The following is a 24,293-nucleotide window of genomic DNA, read 5'->3' as shown; positions in this document are numbered from 1 at the left end:
GGCTGTGGCCATCACTGTGCCCTGCTGACCACGGGCTCCCGTCTTCCGACCACGGGCCTCGCTCTGACACAGCAATGAGTGGCCTCCCCCCCAGATTCACGTGGGCCAAAAAGCTGCACCGTCCATCGTCGGGCCAGCTACGCCCGGCGCTGACACCCACACAGTGGCAGAGACCGAGCAGCCGCTGCAGAGGGCCCGAAAGATGCTCCGATGCGGGTTTGGGGTTTTTCTGTTTTGTTTTGTTCTAAAGCACATTTCAGAGTAATAAGCATCTGATTCAGGGACTGCACGTCGGTCGTCCGCTGGATACCCACCCCCTCCTCCTCACTCCAAGAGCCCCAGTTTTATCCGAATGGCCACAGGCCCACCCACAAATACCAGGGGTGGCCACAGGACCCTGATCTGGCCAGTGACCGTGGCTGGCGTGGGGGGAGCTCCTATGTCACTAAGACCCGGGTGCGACCCCAGGGGACACCCACCTCAGCGCCTCCACTTCCTCCTGCCCTAGAGGCAGGGTGAGGACGGGGGAGCACAGGCCGGAGGGGCTGGGGCCTCCCCCCCAGGAGCTGTACGAGCCCGGCCTGCTGACACCCAAACTTCCTCCCGGACCGTCAGAGCCGCTGTGGTCAGAGTTTTCTTAAGGACGTGGACACAATCCTGACGGACACAGGCGGTGACCCTCGGCCCAGGACGTTGGGTCAGGTGTGCGCGGCCCGGGTGACACTGACGGCGAGCCGCGGGGCCCCACGCGGTCACCGAGAGCCCAGCACGTGCCACACCGGGGGTCCCTCTCACGGAGGACATGCTGCTCAGAGAGGTCACTGCGCTCATGCAAGGCCACAGCCCGGGAGGGCAAAGGGCAGGACCCACACCCGGCCTTTTGGGAGACTCCCAGGCTGAGAACCGTCTCAGCAGGGTTCGAGAAGGCGGGGGGGGGGGGGGGGGGGGGGAGCGGCCGCAGGGCCCAGTGGGCAGGACGCCGCCTGGGGCCGCTCACTAATAAGTATTTACCTGGCCCTCCTCTGTGTCCCAAGCACTGGGCGACCACAGGGGACGAGGCCAGAACGAAGGCCCACGGCCCTCCCACCCCCTCAGGCCCGGTGGCCCACACTCAGCCTGCAGCCGGGGGCTCCTCCTCAGCTGCCCGGGACCCCAGGTCACAGCTGCCGCCCATGCAACGGAGGGGGTGTCCCGGGGCGGTGAGCACCCCGGTGCCAGGCTCGCTGCTGTCCTGGGAGGCACGATTCCTGGGTCCCTCCCCCTGAGCCCCTCAGCCCACCCCATGCCGCCGGGGACTTAGGAGCCGAACCCGAGGCCAGCGGGCGCCCGCAGCTCCTCTTCCTGCTGGCACAGCCTCTGCCCAGAGCGAGCCAAGTGTGGGCTCCTGGCTCAGCCTTGGGCAACAGCAGCAGGAGTGGGGGGGCCGGAAGTTCCAGGGCCTGGTCCTCCGGGGGGGCGGGCGGCACGGGGGGCACAGGGGGCAGGGAAGACCAAGCTCCAGGGCCTGGTCCTCCTGGGGGGGCACAGGGAGTACAGGGGGCAGGGAAGGCCCAGCTCCAGGACATGGTCCTCCCGGGGGGGACACGGGGTACAGGGGGGCAGGGAAGGCCCAGCCCCAGGGCCTGTCCTCCTGGGGAGGTCAGGGGGCATGGGGGTTAGGGAAGGCCCAGCTCAGGTCCTGATCCTCCTGGCAGGGTGGGGAGCACAGGGGGCAAGAAAGGCCCAGCTCCAGGGCCTGGTCCTCCCAGGGGGACACAGGGGGCACAGGGGTTAGGGAAGGCCCAGATCAGGCCTGGTCCTCCGGGGAGGTTGGGGGGCACAGGGGGGCACGGGGGCAGGGCCACAGAGGCATGCTCCATCCCCCACCTCCCATCTCACAGGCAGGGGCAGCTGCTGAGCGGGCGGGGGCCTGCACACCTCCAGAGGGGCCAGGGCTAGCCGGCACCGAGCGCCACTCGGGGGACAGCCCTGGGCTAGAGCCGGGGCGGAGGCGAGCCGGGACAAGCCACTCTGCCCTCTGTGACTTCAATGTCCCCAGGTCACCCTCCCCGCGGCCACCACCGTGCAAAGCCTGCATGTGTGCCCACTGGGCAGAGGGGTGAACCGGGCGCCGCCACCCCCCCCCCTGCAGCCAGGGCTCTCTCTCAAGTGCACCTCGCCCCGGGGACAGCTGCCATCGGTTCGGAGGGAGGACGCGTTCCCACGGCAGGTGTGCCAGGCCCACCACCTGCCTCCCTCTCCGAGTCCCCGCCCAGCCCTCTGTGGTGGATTCTCCGGCCAGCCCCAGGCACCAGGGGCAAGGGGGGCGCACAGGGGGTACCCGCAAGCCCAGAGAACCGCAGAGCCAGGACGTGAAGCCGTGGGTCTCACTCTCAGGCTCCGGAGGGGGGCCCCTCCTCCGCCTCCTGCAGAGCCCCTGCCGCACCCAGCCCCGGGCTCTCCCAGCCTCCTCCCTGCCTGCGCCAGGGCTCGGCTTGCAGGTCACTCGGCGGGGGACGGGGGGGGGGAACGCCGGCCCGACCCCCAGGCAGGACTCGGCCCTAACGCTGGCTCCTCTGTCCCCTGCACACCCCAAGTCTGCAGCTCCCTCAACAGCAGCACCCCTGGCCACGCACCTCACCTCTGCGCAGGGGCATGTGGCACCGAGGCCGGCACCCCCGCCCTGTCCCAAGGTGCCCACGTCAGGTGGCTGCACCCTCACAGGGCCTCTGCACGACCCTCTCCACCCGTGGAGACGGCGCCGTGCAGTCTGTTCGCCCAGCTAGCCCGGGGCAGGCCAGGCCAGGCCCCCAACAGTCGGAGCCTCAGGGGGCACGCGGCCCCTGCCAAGGCCCAGCCAGCGGAGGTGGGAGGCGGAGCGCAGGTCCCCCAAGGGATCCCGCTCCACGCAACGGGGACCCGCACCTGGCAGGGGGGCAGCATCCACACAGCCCAGAACTTCGCACCTGACCCTGCAGACCTCCCGGAGCCCCTGGGGGCCTGGGTGCCGGGCAGGCTGGGGGGCACCAGCTTTGGGAGGCTCGCCAGGGCTGTGGGGCTGCAGGCGGCACGGTGGCGTGAAGGCTGAGGGCTCCCTCTGCCAGCAAGAGGGAGAGTCCAGAAGCTTCCCCAGTGAGGCTGGCGGGGTCAGCCCCACCTCACGGGGCGAGAGACCCTGGCAACCTGCAGGGGCGAGGCCAGTGAGGACCCGGGCGGGGAGGCCCCCGGGGACCACCGCTGAGCTGGCCCCACGCGCAGGTGGCCCGGCCCGGAGCTCAGGGGGTGAGCCTGGGCGGGAAGAGGGCTCCCTTCCCAAGCTCCTGGCAGCCCCACGGAAGCCACGCCAGGCCCTGCGGGGCCCAGGGAGCTGGAGGAAAGGCGCAGAGTCAGCAGGCACCTCAGAGTGCGCGGCGAGGCCGAGGGGTGCAGGGAACCCCGATCCCGCAGAAGACGGGACTGCCCTCCCCACAACTACCCACCACTCCACGCGAACACCTGCCATTCAGCTGTTGTTTTTCAAGAATCTGCTTTTCTGAAAGGCCTGGAGAATATTCTAGAACAATTAAATATAGCTCTTGTGGAAGCTGTTCCATTTCCATGCCCCTGTTCATTCAACAAACAGTCTCCGAGGGGCTGCTCGGTGCCAGACGCCGGAGGACGAGCGCCTCGGCCACCGCGGGGCCAGGGGAGCAGGCCAGGGAGCAGCACGCGGGGCGACGGGTGCCACGCCGGCGGGGGGCCCGGGCACAGCGGGGACTCCCGGGAGGGCCCCTACCCAGCCGCAGAGGGCTTCACGGAGGAAGGGGCTTGAGCGGTTGGTAAGCAGGGTGTGCGGGTGCCGCGCAGGCCGGGGCGAGGGGCCGCGAGAGCTCAGACTTCAAGGGCCGGAGGAGCCGGGCCGGCTTTTGAGCAAGGGAGTGACTCGATCTGATTTGAGGGCCCGCGGCCAGTGCGATGCACAGCGGCACAGGCCTCGAGCCACCTCAGCAATGCACGCGCTGGGACAGGGCCAGCGGGTAACACGGGCTCAGTGCAGTGTTGCATAATGGCCGGTGGCCCCCGCCAGCCCTTTAAAAACAAATGCTTAGGTCATCCCCGGAGGAAGCCAAAAATTAGAGGGCTCCTCTCTGTGCCCAGAAAGGACCCAGGCTGGGCTGGAAAACAAAACCCGAAGGAAAAAACCCAGAACACCTCTGCCGGCCAGGTCTCCCGCGTCTGGGGGTGGGGGTGGGGGTGGGGGTGGGGGTGGGGCGGCGGGCGCCGGGGAAGGGGAGCCCCCCACGGGACTGTCCTGAAGCACAGGAGGCCAAGGTCCTGGCTGGCGGCCAACACCCCCCGCCGGGAAGGAGAGCCAGGGTCCCAGCCCACTTAGCACGCCCTCCTTGCAAGGTCACTGCTGGGCCCGGAACAAGTGCTTCGGAAGCAGAGGACGATGTCCCGCCGACGTCGGAGGCCCCCCCAGAGGGTGGAGAGCAGGTGTCTGGAAAGCAGGCAGCTCCCTCCCACTCGCCCATACAGCCCTGCTCGGCTCACTCCGGGGTCCCCCCCTCCCGTGAAAGCCTTTCCCATTTCAGCCCCATCGTCTCCGCGGATTCCCCCACGAGGGAGGCTTGAGACATGCCGCGACGCCAAATAAAGCAGCCGAGGCTCGCGTCTTCAGCAGCAGGACACCCCAGGGCCGACCCGGGCTGCAGGCTCACTTCCCACGCGGGGAGGGAAAGCCCACATCGGGGCAGATTGGCCCGCGGGCTCGCCGCAGACCGTGCGGCACCAGGTCACACACCAGGACGGGTAGTACTGCTCGGGGGCTGTCCCTGCCAGGAGGCCAGGAGGTCCCTTCCACCCCAGGAGCCCCGGAGGCAGCTGCGAGAGGGGCCACGCGGCCACCTCCCACCCCACCCCACTGTCGGCGTGTGCCCAGGAGACCCACCCCCGGCCAAGAACACAGAAGCAGGAGTTGCTGTGGGCTTCCAGGAAAGTGTGCTCAGAGAGCAACCCCAGCGGGCACAGCCTCCTGACCTCGGTCCCATCCTTCTTCTCCCGCTTGGAACACAGATGAGGCAACCAGCACAAGCACAAATAGCACAACTAAGGAAGCTGGAGTGGGATGATCAAAGTTGCCTGGGCGCCCATGGCCCGGGGCGGGGCGTACCCCAGGGAGCAGCCCGTCGCTCCCTGGATGGTCCACCCAGGCACCCTCGGCAACTCAACGTCCTCTGGGTGGTCCCCGGCTGCCTACCCCTCAGCCTGGCCCCCTCGAGGCTGCTGACACCTCGCGGAGTCAGCCCTCGGTGGAGGCACGAGAGCGCGCCCCCGCCCCCCGCAACATCCTGCCCAGCGTCGAACAGGCTGTCCCTCTGTCCTTCCTCCTCCTCCGAGGCCCCAAACACACATGAACACCTCGCGTGGCCATCGTGAGGGTTAATATGTATGAATCTCTCTCTCTCTCTCTCTCTCACATGCACACACACACATTTCTGACCTGGCTTTGTACCTTATTTTTGTGCCTTTTGTTATAAGCCGAGCCACGATCTTCCTAAAGGGGAAGGATAAAACCCAAGCTAAAAACAGGAACGTCTATATAACAAACGCTAATAAAAGAAATCAGGCACAGACGTAATCTCGGGACAAGAAAGCACGTACGGCAGGAAAATATCAAAAACAATAAGGAAGCGGCTCTGTAGGGCCCCGCCACCAGGAGGAAACCGCAAACGCGAACCGCGACACGTCTTAACCGCGAGGCTTCGAAACGCACGGAGCTAAAGCTGTCGGAACTGCAAGGGGAAGCAGGCGAAGCCCCGGCGCTGAGCGCTGGAGGAGGCCCCGCAGGTGTCGTCGGCAATTAAGGAGGCCTCCGAAGTAATGACGATGACCGGATGGTCGCACACACGGGCGCAGGGCCGGGGAAGCGGGCGCGCCAGGGGACCGCGGTGGACCGCGATGGGGATGGGGGCCGTGGGCACCGGGACGGACGGAGCACAGGCTCCGCGCCACGCACAAGAGGCCACGAGGCAGCGATTGTTTAAAACCGCTCCGTGTGCTTCCTCCAACACGTGCGCGGGATGACGTCGCCACTTTTCCACCGCTGGACAGGACCTGAATAACCTAATAAACCAGTTTGATTTTATAGGTTTAGGTCAAATGGCAGGCACGCCAGGGAGACAGGTGCTCTTTTCCAAAACCCGCGGAGCGTTACCAAAAGTAATCTTTTCACGACAAGGGAGAAAGCCCAATAAGTTTTAAGACGGAGACGCCGAACGTCGGAAATGCGCCTCCGGAGAGCGAACACCTGATGACCGTGAGCTCCTTCCACGCTCATCGGCGTGGAACGCAAGGGCTAACTTAGTCTTCTTGAGCCCCTCGCCGGCTGTGGCTATGGTTAGGACCATTATCTCCAAAGCCAAGGCACAGAGAGGTTGTGCGACACGCCCAATGTCACGCAGCTAGTAACACGGCCAGGGCAGGGTAACGGCCAGGCAGTCAGGCCACAAAGCTCACGTTCGCGATCGCCATGCTGGCAAAAGCGTGTGTGCACGGAGGTGGGTCCTGTTAAAACAGCGTACTTCAAGTAATTCTTGGATTAGAGGGGGAAAAAAATGCGCTCCTTGGTGAGGTATTGAGGAACCCGGCGACTATGGCAGAGCTACGGGGAGACAGCCACGGTGGCGCGCAGAGGACCATGTGTAGCCTTTAATGCATTTCTTTAAAAAAAAAACAACCAAACAACAACAACAAAAGAAAAAAAAAAAAAACACAGCCCAGTCACTCTCGGTGCTTGATCGTCGGGACAGAAAAACCAAAGTAAAGGATGCAAAAGAGACGTTTAATAAATACAACCGTGAAAATCAATAAGACACATAACCCGACTAATAAATAAAACCAAGAGCTGGTTCTTTTAAGAGATCAATACGCGTCGGCAACTAATAATTCCAAATATTTGCAAGTGATGTACAGGCCAAAGAAAGCTTGTGAGCAGGCCAGGGCCGGCGCGGGAGCCAAGCCAGCTCCCCGTCCCCCTCCGCACGGCGAGCTGCTGGCAGCGGCCACCTCCCGGGAGTGGGGCCGAGGGGCCGGGCCTGCCCCGGCGCTGCCTCTGCTACTTTATGTTCTGGTTCAAGTTGTTTCCGTGGTTCCAGATACACACGACGTAAGAAAAACGGTATCGCAGACGCCCAGATGCAAATAACTGAGCTCCAGTCATGAAGAGCTCAGGGCCAAGCTCCGACCATCCCCATCCCTGCCACCCCCGACCCCCCACATCCCCTGCAATTCAGATGCTTTTGAAGCAAATCCCCAGACCCTGCATTTCAGTTGCTCAAAGGTTTATCCCCAAAAGATAAGGCCTCGTTTATTATGCAGACTCGTAATACGAGGACCCACCCTCAAAAGCTCAACGTCAACCTGCATCGTGTGTAAGTTACAGGAGCACCACACGGTTTAAAAAATCCGATTACAGTAAAGTTTATTTTTTTTTTAAGGATCCTATTTATTTATTCATGAGAGACAGAGACACGGGCAGAGGGAGAAGCAGGCTCCCGTCAAGGAGCCCGATGTGGGACTCGATCCTGGGGCCTAGGGTCACACCCAGAGCCAAAGGCAGACGCTCAACTTCTGAGCCACCCAGACGTCCCTACAGCGAAGCTTAAAGGCAGCACAGGAGGCTTCATGCATCCCGCCCCTCCCCGCCGCTGTCCCCCCGGACGTGCTGAAGGAGGCAGGATCACCCCGAGTCTGACCATGGGGACGCCGAGGCGGGAGCCAGGAAGTGGGGGCACAGGTCTGGGTCCCCCGTGGCCCTTTCGCCCAACATACAGCTGATGTGGAGAATAATGGCAGGATGATTAGCACGCTGGGCCCACAGGAACCTCCGTGGCCATAAGGAGGCGAGACGCGGCGCAGAACCAGCCTCTGTGAGCCGCTGCTCCGTGGCAGGCCCTGGGCTGGGTGCTCTCGTCCCCACCGTCTCACCGGACCCTCAGCCCTACGAGGGGGTGACAGGCTGGGCTGCGTCCTCCCAAATAATTCCTGCTCCGGTCCTAACCCCCCAGGACCTCCGAATGTGACCGTGTTCAGAGACGGGTCTCCAGAGACGTGATCGAGGTAAACCGAGGCTGTGCGTGGGGGCCTGCTGCAAAGTGGTCGTCGTCGGGTCCTGTAAGAGGCAGAGGGGAGGACCCGGGCACACACAAAGGGGCGACCGTGGGAGGACCCGGGGGGGGGGGGGACATGCCACCTGCAAGCCAGGGAAGGGGCCTCAGAAGACCTCAGACCTCTGGTGCCAAGACCCGGGAGAAATCAGGTTTCTGGTGCTTAGGCCCCCGGTGCGTGGCGCCCTGTCTTGGCCGCCGAGCCGCCTAACGCAGCGGGAGCCGGTGCACCGTCTACATTCCAGAAGAGACAAGAGCACATCAGCTTAGAGCTGTGACACGGGCAGCATCCGAACCCGCCTGGAGTCCTAAGCCGGGCTTCCCTCCATCGCGCCCGGCGGCGGCAGCCGATGTCAGAGAGCTCGAGGGGCTTGGCGAGGGGTGTGGACGGGCTCCCGGTCAGCCAGCGGGGTGCTGCGCAGGCGTATGTGCCGCCCTGGGCGCGTGTGACTCGCGTCAGCCGTTGGCACGTGCCAGCAGGGTCACGGCATGAGGCGCCCCGCTTGCCCTCCCTGCCCTCCTGCAGGCCCAGCGGTGACCATCTGGAGCGGCTGAACCCCAGGCTGCGCACGGTAATAAATGGGGGTTGTTTTAAGCCTCCGCCTTTGGGGGGGTGATTTGTTACACGTCACTAGCTAACTGATACACAGGTCGAAAGCGGCAGTCTGTGACACTAGGGTTACGAGCACAGACTCCGAGGTCAGGCTGCGGGGTCGGGCTCCCGGCCCTGCCGCCGTTGAGCTGCGTGGCCTCGGGCCAGTCGCTTCACCGCCCTGATCTTCCGCGTCCGCTTACGACGGGAACATGTGAAATCATCCATCTGACCAGGCTGCGGAGGGGATGAGACTCCCGGAGGCCGTGTCCGCGAGGAGCCGGAGCCCTACCGACGAGCCTCGACTGTCACGGCGGTCGTGGCAGGAGGAGAGCAGCTGCACCTGCCCCAGGCCACGGCTCTGGCCGGCAAAACCAGAACGAGCAGGTGACAGGTCCTCTGTCCCACTGTGCGCTTGGACCCCGAAGCCACATGCGCCGTTCCCCTGCTACCTGAGGGCCCGTGAGCCCCCACGTCCGACAGATAATCACAGAGGCTGATGCTCCTGTATCCAGCCCAGGGTCCCTGGCGGGTGGAGCACCCCTGGGCGCCGGGAGGGAAGGCGGGGCGGGTGCGCCGGAGAGGATGCAGGGCTCCAGGACCCATCACTGGAGCTCGCGTGTCAAGGCCCCCGGGGGAACCGCGGGCAAGTCACTGGACTGCCCCGAGCCCCATCAGCACAGCGGGGCATAGTCCTCAACCCCAAATTCACAGGCTTGCGACGCGGATGGAAGGCGGTTGAGGCCTGGAACCGAGTCATAAAACAGACAATCCCGGGACGCCCAGTGGCTCGGCCGTTTAGCGCCTGCCTTCGGCCCAGGGCCTGATCCTGGAGACCCGGGATCGAGTCCTGCGTCAGGCTCCCTGCATGGAGCCTGCTTCTCCCTCTGCCTGTGTCTCTGCCTCTCTCTCTCTCTCTCTCTCTCTCTCTCTCTGTGTCTCAGTAATAAATCAAATCTTATTAAAAAAAAAAAGACAATCCCACAGACGAACAACATCTCCACATGCGCCATAGCACCACAGCGCCAGCACTTGGAAAAGCCTCCGTCTCTGAAGTTCTCGTTCACGGGTCCAGGGTGGGCAGGGAGGTAGCCACCGACGTCCCTTCTCTCCCCTCGCAGACGTGGCTCATCAGTCATAGAAGGCGCTTCTTCCTACCAGGGCCGCTCCTCCCCACCAGGGCTGCTCCTCCCCTCCAGGGACGCTCCTCCCCATGGGGCCGCTCCTTCCCACGGGTCCACTCCTCCCCAGGGGGCCTGCTCCCCCACGGGGCCCACTCCTCCCCTCCAGGGACGCTCCTCCCCACCAGGGCCGCTCCTCCCCTCCAGGGATGCTCCTCCCCACGGGCTCACTTCTCCCCACCAGGGCTGCTCCTCCCCTCCAGGGATGCTCCTCCCCACAGGGGATGCTCCTCCCCATGGGGCCGCTCCTCCCCACCAGAGCCGCTCCTCCCCACCAGGGATGCTCCTCCCCATGGGGCCCGTTCCTCCCCACCAGGGCAGCTCCTCCCCACCGGGGCTGCTCCTCCCCACCAGGGACGTTCCTCCCCACCGGGGCCGCCCCTCCACTCCATGCTCCAGCCAACCAGCTGGGCCAGACGGGCCCAGGGAGACTTCCTGTCTCCGGAGACACCAAGGCCCACGGACCCCGCTGCCCCTCCTGGCTCCACACCGCTCACGAGGCTGTGGGCTCCAGGATTTACAACTACACCCGCAGCCCGCCCCCCATACACCCCGGACCCGTTGCATCTGGGGTGACAGTGGGTCTTCCCAGTGGGGGACACCAGCCCCCCAGCCCCGCACAACCAGCTCCAGGCCGCACAAAGGTCACCAAGAAGACGTTTCGACACGGGAAGAACCGAAGAGACGTCTCACACGTGGCCGAGGAGGGCTGAAGGCGCAGGTGCACGGGAGACGCGCACCCCGTGGTGGTGGCTGGGGACACAGCACAGGCCGCCGCCGCGGCTCCCGCCCTCAGGCCCGGGAATCCCGCCACCACCAGACACCCTCCAGTAAGAACCCAGCGGAGTCTACACACACGCACGCACACGCGCACACGCAGATGTTCGGTCAAGCACTACCTATAATTGGCAAAAAATGAAAATAAAAAAGGTACATTAAATTGCTATAAATAGGACAGTAAAGGGACAACAGTACATTCCTTTAGTGGATGCAGAGCCATAAAAAATAAACCTCCCTGAAGACGGCAGAGGCACGAGGCTGGATATAAACTCACCGGGAGAAAGGGGCTCAGAAGCACCAGGCATCGCCCTCAGACGCCGCGGGGCCTGCCAACACAGCAGAACCCCGAAACGCGTGCCCCGTCGTCCACCCCCCTGCGGCGAGGATCGGTCAGAAGACGCGGTCCTGGGCAACGAGGTGTCGGGGGGCCCTGGGGCGCCCTCCAGGAAAGCTCCGCAGGCAGGGGCCCGGCCGGCTGGGACGTTGCCGTTCTCGCTCGTTCTCTGGCCTGCTTCCTGCTGCCAGGAGGATGCTGGAGGTGACGCCGGTGGCGGTGCAGCCACCTGGGGGCCATGAGGCACCGGCCTGAGGACAGAAGCCACGCTAAGATGACCACGCAGAGTGACTCCAGCAGGAGCCGCAGCCTCCGAGGGCCTCAGGGCGCTGCCCTGTCGGCCCACCCGCCTTGACTGAGGAAGACGGGACTGAGGTTGGCTCAAGTCGCCATTAGTTGGACTTTCTGCTCCTGGCAGCTGGATGTAAGCTCAAACACATTCCTGCTGATAAAGTGGTAGAACCAGGGGTCACGTGCGGCAACGACACGCGTGTGAACATGAGAAGCGACAGCCTCTGTGTGCGACCACAGGGACGCTGCGGGGACTCTCCCCTCCTTATAAATGCTTTCTGCCGTCGCTTGCTAGTGCTCAGTGACGGGAGAGCTACCGTGTGGATCGACACCCCCAGCATCCACCCTGCCAGCGCCTGGGTCCCTCTGGCCTGAGCTCCGTCCCTAACAGGCGACAGACCCGTTCACCAACCACTGGGGGGACTCAGCGCTCAGGGTGCAAACAATCCATTAGCTCCCGGAAACGGCACTCATGCTGGGGGAGCCCTCACAGTCCCCAGGGTCACCTCTGTGTCACCAGCACCCATTTTCAGGCCAACTCCAAGGACACAAAGGTGTCAGTACCATCCGGCAGGCACAGAACCCAGAGCTGTCTCCAGACACACTCCGGGCCCTAGAGCCGGGCTGGGGCTGGGGCCACGCTCCCCCACCTCAATGAGGGGTGGCCAAGGGCCCAGGCGGGGTGCTGCCCAACACCCCCGAGCTCCCCGGCCCACCTGGCAACTGACACCGGGCCCACCTGGCAACTCTCCCTACCCGGGCCCACCTGGCGACTTGCCCAGGGCCCACCTGGTGACTCCCCCCTACCTAGGCCCACCCAACTGACTTACCCTGGCCCACCTGATGACTGGCCCTAAGCCCACCTGGTCACTGACCCTGAGCCCACCTGGTCACTGACCCCGAGCCCACCTGGTGACTGGCCCCGAGCCCACCTGGTAACTGGCCCTGGCCCACCTGATGACTGACCTCGAGCCCACCCGGTCACTGGCCCCGAGCCCACCTGGTCACTGGCCCTGAGCCCACCTGGTGACTGGCCCCGAGCCCACCTGGTAACTGGCCCTGGCCCACCTGGTGACTGGCCCCGAGCCCACCTGGCGACTCACCCAGGGCCCACCTGGTGACTGGCCCCGGCCCACCTGACTGACTCGCTCTGGCCCACCTGGTGACTGGCCCTGAGCCTCCCTGAGTGACTCGCCCCTACCCCTAAGTGACTCACTTTTATTCCACCTGAGTGTCTAGCTTCCCCCAATCCCATCTGAGTGACTCACCCCAGTCCCACCTGACTCACCCCAACCCCCCGGAGCGACTCCCACGGATCCCACCTGAGTGACTCACCCCTACCTCTGAGTGACACTCACCCCAACCCCCCCGAGTGGCTCCCTCCATCCCCCAGGAACAAGCCCACCTCAGCCTCACCTGAGCCCTCATCGCCCATCTACACTGTGCGCCTGAAAGCTCACTCGAGTCACCTCTTGGGCAAAACCCCACAACTGGACCGCCTCCCCCTGTGTGTCCTCCTCGGAGTAGAGGGAAGGAGCCCCCTTTCCGGGGCACGCACTGAGTCAGACCTCCAGTTCACGCCAGCACACCCGCCGTCACCCAGAAGGCGGCTTACTCTCCGATTCCACCGAAGGGGCTCAGCAAAGAGAAGTCACCAGGCCGGGGCCCATTCTGCATCTCCGGGGACACGTGGCAATGTCTGGAGGTATTTCTGTTTGTCACAACTGGGTGGGGGTGCCGCTGGCAACTCGTCAGCGGAGGGCAGGGCTGCTGAACGTGGAGCACACACAGGACGGCCCTGCTGCTCGGAAGTACCCAGCCCCAAAGTCCGTGCAGGCGGGGGGCGGGGAGTCCCCCGGGGTCGGATCGGGTCAGGGGTTCCGATCCCAGGGCACCGCCGGCCATAGCGGGCCCTCCGCACGGCCCCACACTCTCTGCCGCATGCAGGCCCGCAGGTTCCAGAGAAGTACCTGACTCGCAGGGCAGAGGCACCTCACCAAGCCCGCCCCCCCACCGGGCTCCAAGGTGCGGCAGGTGCAGCAGAAGGGGCAGGTGTGCAAGCACAAACGATCCCGGGAGCCCAGGGCACGACTGCACAGCCCAGGCCACCAGGCAGTGGCTGCGAGCCCCCAGCCTCTGCCCCTCGTCCCCCAGGACTCACAGCGCCCCAGATGGATGCCCACACCCCACCGCTCCAACAAATGCTCAACGGGACCCAAGGACACCTCCGCCACAGGCTGCACACTTACTAACATTCGGGGTCCCTGACACGGCGTCTTAGTCCTGACGCTCCCTCCGATAGCCAATCCACAAACACCTCGTAGGGCCAAGGGGCTTTCACGTGGACAGCGCCAGCACAGCCCGAGCACCCACTGGGTGACCTTCTGACCAGCGTCCAGGGCACAGACACGAGGACGGTCTCCAGCACCTTGGGAGCACAGTGTGCCAGGCTGGGTGGAGGGAACAACAGGCACCGTCCCGGGTGGGGAAGTGCCAGACAAGTGGGGCAACAGGGTGTGCGGGAGGCAGGGAGAGGGAGCCGAGGGGCCGCGGGGCGGGAAGCCGGGGGGCCACCAACCCTGAGGGGCAGCGAGAGCTTATGACTCCCCCCTCCCGCCCCCCAGCTCAGGCGAAGGCCTGGTGACGCTTGCCGAGGGGCCTCACCTTCCCGAGGGAGCTGCACCTAATGCATCCAGCAGAGCCAGCGAAAGCCGAGGGCCACTCCACAGATGGGCGTCCCCACCGGGTGCCCCTCTAGCTCACACGGGTCTGTCACCAGCAGTGGCGCCGGGGCCCGAGATGACACATCTATGCCGACGGGGGGAAGCTCCCCATGGGGCAAGTCCCCTAACCAGCTCTCTTCCATTAAAACCAAGTTCAAACCCAGACGGAGATGTACCTGCACCTGCTGGGCGGCCCCCAGGCCTAACCAAGTGGGTAGACGGGGCCCTGGGCTGCTCAGCCCCCAGCTGTCCTGCTCTGGGGGCCCCGGGGTGTGACTCGGGGTCCAGCAGGCCTGTGAGCCCCCTTGGGGGAGTCTGAGCCCAGCCCTGCCCTGGGGCCACAGGTGAGCAGCAGGGACGCTCCGGCACAAACACGAAGCTGTGGCACGGGGGGCCGGGGGGAGCCCCGGGACAGTGAGGTGCAGCGGGCGAGGGCAGAGGGACAGGCCCTCGGCCAAACAGGGGAGGGGCAGCTGGGGAAGGGCAAGGCACGGCTGCACAGGGGGAGGCAGGCGAGACCCCGACCTGTGGGAGGACCAGGGAGGCTTTGGCCTGCAGGCCTGGCTGTGCCCCAGAGGGACAGGGGCACTGGCAGGGGGAAGACAGGAGTCTGGGGCCTCACGTGCTGGTGGGGGGGTGGTATCCCGAAGCCACGTTTTTTCAACAGGAACAGGTTGGGAAAATGGAACACTGGGCTGGTGCATGGTGGCCCCCGAAAGCCCCAAGCCCGGCACCCCACCCGAGAGCCTCCTCCTGCAGCCGGCAAGACGCCTCGCAAGGATCAGGGTCCTGGGGCCCAGAGGAGGCAGTGCAGGAGACAGATGTCCCCGAGAGGGTGAGTGGGGTGGCTGCATGGTGACAACTCCCCCGATGTGCCCCACACGGGAGCTCAGCAGCCTCCCGCCTGCCGTCGGTGCTGGCGAGGGGGCCGTTCGCAGGTGTGTGCCCCAAGTTTGCAGCCACACACCCGAAGCCCGACGGCTCCGTGTCACAGACGGCAGAGCCGAGGCACAGGGGACATACCCAGGGCGGGGCCTCCAGGACGGGAAGACGCAGGCAGCCCCCCCGGGGCCACAGGACCCCCAGATCCGCGCACCCCTGAGCCCCTCTGTGCTCAGTCACCTGGAGGGGAAGGCGGCGGCCTCAGGCACGGACCTGCCCCAAGGCTCCGGGGGCCCGGCCCAGCGCCCCTCTCACCACACTGCACCCCGGCCCCAGCGTCCCCTCCTCTGGTCTGACGCCTGCCACCCCCCCCCCCCGCACCGGGCCACCCACTGGCTCCTTCCAGGGCTGGGGACGCGGGAAGGGTGAGGACCATCAGGGCTCGCCCCAGGCAGTCTCCCCCACCGCTCGAGGCCGGGCTGAGCCCCGGAGCCCAGGCAGAGCAGGGGGTGCAGAGGCAGCGCCAGGCCGGGGAGACGAGCCAGGGAGGCCCCCCGCACCCACCAGCCGCTGGCACCCTCGTGGCCCCGAATGTTCTTCGCTTTCCCCACCACCGCAACTTCTAGCCGCGCCCCCCCCCCCGCCCGTCCGGGCCCGCCACGCAGGGCCTAGCGTGTCGCGGGTGTGTCGCTCACCGATCAGCGCCATGGACGGCACCTGCCTTCACAGCCACGCGGGACAGAGAAACGGCTGGTTCTCGAAGCTCAGGACACGTCGAGGAGGGAGCGGCCGCCCGGGAGGGGCACACGCGAGGGGGCGTTCAGTGCGGCACCCAGACAGGGGACAGGGCATCCCGCCTTCGACCGGGCTCCGAGAGCGCACGGGGGGCGGGGGGGGGGCAGGCGGGGCTGGAACAAACCCCGCGGCCCACTCCAGGGACCTGACGTCGGTTCGGGACCAGTGGGTGCCCGCAGTGGAAAACGGAGAACATTCCACAGGCAGAGATCCGGGGTGAGCCCAGGCAGGAAGAGGGACCCTCAAACAAAACCCCCTTGATGGGAGGGACACCAACCCCCCCGCGCCCACAGCTGGCGTGAGGAAGGTGCTGCGCCCGGGGAAGGGGACCCCCAGGGGAGGCTGGCGTCCCAGAATTCCTCTGCCCGTGGTACTTAGTGCAGACCGCCTGCCCCCCCTCATCGGCCAGCCCGCCCGGGGCCCCTCCCAAGTCCTGGGGCTCTGCTGGGTGCAGGGCCTTGGTGCCCACTATCTTCCTGGTGCTCTGGCAAGGCTGGTGCCAAGAAAGCGTGGGGCTGCCCGTGCTCTAGGTCAGAGGGGTGGGCCCTGGGCTGCCAGCCTGGACGGCCTCAACCCCCACCCGCTCCAGCTGCTCCCCACAGTCCCCCCCTCCCTCCGCTTCTGGGCCTGAGCCTCCCAACTTTCAGTTTCTGAGTGCAGACCTGTCTTTAGGTGACCACCATAGGAACTGGTCACCCCTTTAAAAGATTAATCCCTCCCCCCGCCCAACACACACAGCCCTCTTCTCCACACGGTGGCCCCACCAGGTCAGAACCTCACACAAGAACCTTGTCATTCATCTAAGCACGTCCTGCTCCCTGACATGCAAGGTAATGAGCTCCCTGGCACTGGAGGCATTCAAAAAGAAGCTGAACGGTGAGGGAGACTCTGGGGGTGCTAGTAATAGTATTTCTTGATCTGAGTGCTGGCTACCAGGCATGGCTTGTTTATAAGGATTATTGAGCAAAACGACATCACTCGGCATCGGGGAAAAACAAATCAGAACCACAAGGAAACACCACCTGACACAGGTCAGAATGGCCAAAATTAACAGCTCAGGAAACAACAGATGTTGGCGAGGATGCGGAGAGAGGGGAACCCTCTTACACTGCTGGTGGGGGTGCCAGCTGGTGCTGCCACTCTGGAGAACAGTATGGAGGGTCCTCAAGAAGTTAAAATGGAGCTACCCTGCAAGCCAGCAATCGCGCTACTGGGGATTTATCCAAAGGATACGAACACAGTGGTTCAAAGGGGGCACCTGTACCCCAGGGTTCTCAGCAGCCATGTGCACAAGAGCCAAACTGTGGAAAGAGCCCGGGTGTCCATCAACAGATGAAGGATAAAGAAGATGTAGGCTACAGACAACGGAATATTACGCAGCCGTCAAAAAGGATCAAATCTTGTCATTGGCAACAACGTGGGTGGAACTAGAAGGTGTTATGCTGAGCGAAATAAGTCCATCAGAGAAAGACAAATACCATATGATTTCACTCATGTGGAATGTTAGAAAGAAAACAAAAACAAGGGGAAGAGAAGGAAAAATAATATGAAAACACAGAAGGAGAGAAACTGTAAGAGATTCTGAACTGTAGGAAATAGGCTGAGGGTGCATGGAGGGCCTGGGGGGCTGGGGTCACAGGGTGCTGGGCGTGGAGGAGGGCACGTGACAGGATGAGCATTGGGTGTTCTGTGCAACTAACTGACGCATCACTAAATTCTACCCCTGAAACAAAAAAAAACTTTTAAAAAGAAATTATTGAGCAATATACTTTTGATAAGTGTCCTTTTCTGCGTGAATATTATAACTCAATAAACATTTTTTAAAGATTTGTATTTATTTATTTGAGAGAGAGGGAGTGCATGAGCAGGGGGAGGGGCAGAGGGAGAGGGAGAGACAATCTCAAGCCGACTCCTCCCTGAGCACAGAGCCCAACGCAAGGCTCAATCTCATGATCCTGAGATCACAACCTGAGCCGAAATCAAAAGTTGCATGTTTAACCAATGAGCCACCCAGGTGACCCTCAATAAGTACTTTTAGAAATCAGAAGTGGGCAGCCCCGGTGGCTCAGCGGTTTAGCGCCACTTTCAGCCCAGGGTGTGATCCTGGGGACCCCAGGGTCGAGTCCCACATCAGGCTCCCTGCATGGAGCCTGCTTCTCCCTCTGCCTGTGTCTCTGCCTCTCTCTCTCTCTCTCTGTTTCTAATAAATAAATAAAATCTTTAAAAAATCAAAAATAAATAAAATCTTAAAAAAATAAAAATAAAAATCAGAAGTGACTAGGATTGGCTGACCATTATTTTAGGAAGGAGCTGTGGCTGGGACACCATGGAGATCCCTGCATCGACCACTTACGGAGACGCTCCCAGAGGCGCTGCACGCCTCTCACTGCTGCATGCCTCCTGCCAGCACAGTGCCCCCCTCAGCCCAGGGAAGGAGGTGGGTAAAAACACACTGATGGAGGAGTGAACAAACTGGGGGATGGAGGACTGAGGGGTGAATGAGTGAGAGGCTGAGTGAACTTCATACAGAAGGATGGCTGTACGCATGCACAGGTGCACAGAACAGGAAGAAACAGGGCCCAGAGGACCTAGAGAGTGAGCTCAGGAGAATGGACGGAGGTGTGAACACAGGTGCCTGGAGGACCCAGGGTGTAAGTGTGTGGGAATGGATGGATGGATGGAGGGAGGTGTGAACACAGGTGCGTAGAGAACCTAGTGACTGAGTGCATGGGAATGGATGGAGGGACGTGTGAACACAGGTGTGTGGAAGACCCAGGGTGTGAGCACATGAAAATGGACGGATGAACGTGTGAACACAGATGCATGGAGAACCCAGGTGTGAGCACATGGGAACGGAGGGAGGTGTGAACGCAGGTGCGTGGAGGACCCAGGGTGTGAGCACATGGGAATGGAGGAAGGGAGGTGTGAATACAGGTGAACAGAGGACCCAGGGTATGAGTGCATGGAAACAGATGGAGAGAGGTGTGAACACAGGTGCGTGGAGGACCTAGTGAGTGAGTGCTTGGGAACAGATGGAGGGAGGTGTGAACACAGGTGCGTGGAGGCCCCAGGGTGGGAATGAGCACGTGGGAATGGACACAGGGAGGTGTGGACAGGTGCATGGAGGAGGGATGGGGTCACTGGGTGACCCTGCCTCCCCTCCTGCTGCTGCTCTGACCCCTGGGCTTGGCTGGGCCAATGCCCCCGGGGGGAGAACAGGAGTGGCCGTGAGAGCCGGGACCCTGGGCCTCACCGCGGCCGCCGCCCTCAGCGCCCAGCTGGATCCGCCGGGACAGCCCCAGAGTCACAGGGAAGCTCACGTCCCCGTCTCCTCCACAATGGCTGTAAGTCCGCAGCACTCACCGGAGGGCCAGCGCCACCCGGAGCGAGGCCAGGTGCAGGCAGCGCCCGGGCACAGGAGGGGCCCCACGGGCATCGCCCGCCCCTGCACACCAGAAGGGAACAGGGGACGCCGCCGCCTCCCGCCCGGGCCCCGCGTGGGTGAGCAGGCCTTCTCCGGTCTCGCAGGGCAGCGCTCCTCGGCAGCGGAGCCAACGCGAGAAGCAGAGAGGCGCCGATGGAATGTTCCGCAGGCCCACGCCACAGGGAGCCCGCGGTGCGGGACGCGGCTCACGGCCCCCGCCTCCCTGTGCTGCCTCATCGGCGCCTCAGTTCCCCCGTCCGGCAAATGGGGCCCGGCTCCCACGGGTCTCCTGGGTGGGGTGCGCCCCGTGTGCAAGCTCCGCGCGGCCTCGGGCACCAGCCTGCTCGGCCCGCGGGGCCTGCTTCCGCTCTGCGCACCTTCGGGAGGAGCCCACCCTGCACTGGGCCCGCAGGTGCCCAGGGGTGAGGGTGGGGAGGTGGACGGGGTACAGACACTCGTCGACTGGGGCAGGACAAACCGCAGCAACCTGGGCAGGGGGGAGGGGCGCGGCTCAGGGAGGCAGTGGGTGGCCGAGCGGAAGGCCCGGCCTCCCCGGAGGGTGAGGACCAGCCAGGAGGAGCCACCGAGGAGCACTCCCCCTGGGGGTCCTGCACCCTGGCCCCGACTGACTGCTTACCCAGGAGTCGCCCCCCTGCTCTTCACACTGGAGCGCGAGCAACTGTTTGGGTTTGCAGCTTCCCTCCTGCCTCGAGTCGGACCTTATCTTGTCATCTAGACTGTCCCCAGAGTCTCAGAGGCGACGCTGACGAGGCAGGCGCGGGCGCACAGCTAGCGCGGAAACCCCGTGTTGGAAGCCACCGCCAAGAACGGAGCCTGTGTCCCACCAAGTGAGCGCCCACCCCCCACCCCCCAGGGCCCCACAGGAACGAGACCCAGGAGCTGCCCTTCTGCACTCTGACCCCCAGCGGCGGGAGGCTCCGCCCCCTGAGCGAGGAGCCCCAAAACCTTTGCTTGGAGTGTGCCCCGCCCCGGCCGCAGACCGTGCCTCCTGGGGGGCCGCCCCGGCTTCCGATGCGCCCAGAGGGTCCGCAGAAACACTGCCCCTCCCGGCTGTAGCCAAACCGCCAACCTGCACCTCCAACCGCCCTCCGTCCTCCCCTATGCAGACCTGCGTGGACGCGGTCCTCCCGGGCCCTGCGGATGAGATCTGAATTCTTGGCGTGCTTTCTTCTTGGTTAATGGCCCTAAAGGGGGGTGACCATGGAGGTCACAAGTGTCAGAGTCAGAACGGAAGAGACCCAGAGATCCCCTTCTGGTGTCCAGGGAGCACTGACCCCGGGACGGTTTGGGCCGGGAGCATCTCCTGTAGGGCGGTTGCAGGTTGGCCCGGGGGAGCAGCGGGATCCTGTCGCCAGGCCCTGGGCCTGTGGGGCAGGGGCCTCCAGCCACCCGGCTCAGCAGACAAGCACGACCGGAGTCAGGCCCGGGGCCTCCATCCCCAACACCCGCCGCTCACAAGGGAGCACCACCACGTCCCCAGAAGAGGCTTCAGGTGGCACGAACGTCAGCGGCGGCACCGAATGTGCCCCTTCCGGGCCCGCTGGCCCCGTGACCCCCTCCTTGGGCCGCAGTGGCTGCGCCCGGGCTCCCCCCAGAGCCGGCCGGGGGGCCGGCGTGCTATCCCTTCCCAGCCTCTCACGGAGGTGTGGCCACGGAGCCGCGCAAAGTGCTAATTATATTGTTTTTAAAATCCATTTCACAGAGTGAGCTAATAACCGGATCCGAGAAGCGGCGTTCGCTGACAGAGCACGAGGGCCACTGCGGCCCGCCCGCCTCGCTGACGGGAGCTCAAAGTTGCAGCAGGCTCGAGAAATCGCTCAAGGTTAGATTAAAAATAAGAACACCCGTGAAGATTCACCTGACTCATTAATATCCCTGTCCAATAGGAGACAGTTCCTCGGAGGGCCTGGCTTGGGGCTGGGTTTTGTTCTAGGCCGAGGAGGACCTTAATTTGCATTTATATTAAAAAAAGAAGAAAACAAACAGAATTAACTAGAAAGGTGCTTTGTTTCCTGTAAATCTGAGCTCTCGTGCTAAACAGCTGCCGAGGGCAGACGGGCGGGCCCGGCCTATGTCAAAGAACTGGATTCACACCTCCCGAGAGCAGGGGCGATGCCACCTGGGAGCCCCCCCACCCCATGGGCCTGGCAGGTGAGTGCTGCGTCAGGCTCCTTCCACAGGTGGGAAAGCCACGGCCCGGGAAGGAAGGGGCTTGACCTGCCTGTGGTCCCCCGCACGACCACACTCAGGGGACAGGCCAGCTCCCTAGGCTCCAAGCACAGGGTCAGGGCAGCTGACTCGGGGCAGTGTTTCCTTCCTTACGGACGTATTCCAACCTTTCTTTCCAGAAACTCAGGTGGAAACCGAGAAAGGAAGTGAGAAAGATCCACGAGGTCATCAGATGCCCCCCCACCCTGGTCCGGGACTGAGGGGGGCCCCCCCCGTGAGCTCTGCTGACCTAACACCCCGCTCCCCACCCCCATCTGGCCCCACGTTCCTTGACTTTTCTCTTTGGAGCCTTCCGCGTTCGAGGCATATGCCCGGAACCACCAGGAGGATCTATAAACACACCCCGAGGCGAACTTTATCAGTCTCGCTATTTACTCTTTCAGGTAAACGGGACCGTCTCGGGGGGCTGCCCTGCGCCCCACCCCAGCCGTCTCACTGTTGGAGCTCAGCTCCCGAGAGCAGCCAGGGGTTTCAGGGGCTCCTCTCACTCCTGGGGCCAGGGTGCCGGCCGAGGTCACGCAAGGCATGGCGAGGGGATGCCGGGCTTCTCCCCCAGGGCAGTCAGCCGGGCAGGCACATCCCTGGCTCTGGCTCCCCAGCAAACAGGCCCCGGGGGTCCCCGGGGTCCCCCGCCCTGTGCGTCCCTGTGTTGCCGCCACAGCTCAGGCTGGAAGTTTAAAGAGAAAGATGATGGTAGTGACCGCCCGGGCCTCTGAGGCTCTGGAAGCACGGGGTGGGGAAAGGAGGGCTCCCCCGTGCTTCGGCTGCCGGGCCAAGCGCGGGGCAGGCGGGAGCGGAGCTGGTTACGTAGACGACAGAAGAGCAACTGCCTTCCCAAAACAGGAAAACCTGCACCGATGAATTAAACATTTCAAACAAGATGACTCTCCACAAAGTCTTCTCAAGCAAGAAGCAAAGACAGGCCGTCCTGTGCCGGCGCTTCCTGTTGCATATGGCACTGAGAAATCCTGCTCTTCGGCATGCAGAGCTTCCCAGACAAAGAAAAACATCCAGGGGATGATGAGCGAAGGAGGTCCAGGGGAGTCGGGGCGGAGGGAGGACGGGGCGGTGGGCAGGCCGGGGCCTCTCGAGGCGGCGAGGGCGCACAAGGCACGGGACCCGGCACAGAAACGAGGCCACCGGAGCCGACACAGTGGCCCTGACAGGTCCAAGGAGATGGCCGTGCCGAGGCAGGGTGCCTCGCCGCCGAGACAAGTTGCAAAGCACAGGGACACCACCCGACCGGCTGCCACGTCCACTGGGGTGAAGCCGCCACCTGCTCCAGTTCCCAAGGGTCTCCAAGGGTCACACGTGCGGGTTCTCCAAACCCCCTGAGCTCGGCGTGGGCACTGCCCTGGGCACCCTGCTCTGCGGCCGGCGGCGCCCTTGGGAGGGGGACCCACAGCGGTCCCCGGGGGGTGCACCGGCCGGACCGTCTCCGCAGACCACGGCTGAGCCTCCCCAGTTCCTGGGCAGCAAGCCCACCTGCCTCACCCCGAGCCCCGGCCCGGAGGGGTTGGCTGGGTGCACAGGTCCCGGCGCTGCTGCCCTCTCCGAGCGGTGTCCCCGCGGCCACCCGCATCCCGAGCAGCAGGGAGCAAAGTGTCCCCCGCCCCGGGTCCTGGGCAGCACGGCCAGAGAGGAGCCCGGAGGGAGGGCGGCTGACATCTGGGCTGGAGGCGGCGAGCGAGGGTCCCCGGAGTCCCCAAGGGCCGCGGGCCGGGCCGCGCTCTCCGCGTCCCGCAGCGGTAGTAAGTGTAGGGCTGGGAGCCCCGCGCAGCCCAGCCCAGCCCAGCCCAGCCCAGCCCAGCCCAGCCCAGCCCGCGCCGGGGCGGTGGGTGGGTGGGTGTCTGCTCTGGGCTTATTCTTAGCGCTCCACTCTCTTCGCAAAAGTGGCGCCTCCGCCCTCCCGGCTCCGGCTCCGGCTCCGGCACGCTCGGCTCGCTCGGGGCGCGCACGCCCGGCCAGACAGCGGGCGCCCGGCGGGGCCGCGGGTGGGGTCGGCGAGGGGCGCGGCGCGGGGGCCCGGAGAGGAGCGGGCGGGCGGGCGGGAGGGCCCCCCCCGGCTCCCCCCCGGCCCGGCCCGGCCCCGGCCCCCGCTGCGGTTGGCCCCGCGCGCCCCGCGCCGCGCGCTCGGCCGCCCCCTCCCCGGCTGGCTGCCCCCGGCGCGGGGCGCGCGGCCCTTACCTATGGTGGTGATGACCGTGATGGCAAAGTAGAAGGAGCCGGCGAATTTCCACTGGACGCCGGCGCGGTGCGGCTCGGACTGCAGGATCACCAGCTCCAGCTGCCGGTAGTCCTCGGCGCTGATGTTGTACTTCCCCTTGATCCGGATCTCCTCCGCCTTGAGTTTCTCCTCCTCGCGCATCTCGTGGTCCGACTCGAGGGCGTCGAAGACGGCGGCGCCCACCAGCAGGTAGGTGAAGGTGCAGACGATGAGGGACAGAGTCCGCACGTTCTGCCTCTTCATGGCCGCCAGCAAGGAGCCGGCGCGGGGGGCATGTCCCGCAGGCTCGCAGCCGCGCGCGTCCCACTGCAGCGCCCGGCGGCCGCCGCCGCCTCCTCCGCCGCCGCCGCCGCCTCCAAGTTGTAAGCGGCGGCGGCAGCGGCAGCAGCAGCGGCGGCGGCGGCGGCGGCGGCGGGGAGGCGGGGGGCGGGGAGGCGGGGGGGGGCCCCCTCCGGCCGGGCCGGCACCGGCACCGCCACCGGCACCGCCACCGGCACCGCCACCGCCGGGCGGCCGGCGGGGCGGCGGCGGCGCGGGCGCGGGCGCGGGCTCGGGCGAGAAGGCGGACAGGCACAGGAGGCTGCTGGAGCGCCGGGGCCAGGCGTCCGGGAGCCCCGACACCCTGCGCCAGACCCGGCCGAGGCAGCCCGCCCCGCTGCGCAGGGCCATGCACGGCGGCCCCGCCGGG

At 64.7% G+C, this 24,293-nt stretch overlaps 1 protein-coding gene across 1 annotated transcript in view; it reads right to left on the bottom strand.

Moving 5' to 3' along the window:
- KCNK9 (potassium two pore domain channel subfamily K member 9) overlaps positions 1-23,901 on the bottom strand; it is a 74,487-nt gene extending 50,586 nt beyond the window's left edge. Inside the window, exon 1 of the mRNA XM_041769565.1 lies at positions 23,566-23,901. Within this exon, the coding sequence (XP_041625499.1) occupies positions 23,566-23,848 (283 nt within the window). The 5' untranslated portion in view covers positions 23,849-23,901. The remainder of the gene's footprint in view (positions 1-23,565) is intronic.
- Between the last annotated feature and the right edge of the window lie 392 nt (positions 23,902-24,293).

Source organism: Vulpes lagopus, chromosome 9 (assembly GCF_018345385.1).
Source record: "Vulpes lagopus strain Blue_001 chromosome 9, ASM1834538v1, whole genome shotgun sequence".
Classification (NCBI taxonomy): domain Eukaryota; kingdom Metazoa; phylum Chordata; class Mammalia; order Carnivora; family Canidae; genus Vulpes; species Vulpes lagopus.
The sequence above is the reverse complement of the archived record's forward strand: the minus strand, read 5'-3'. Positions and strand labels throughout refer to the sequence as shown.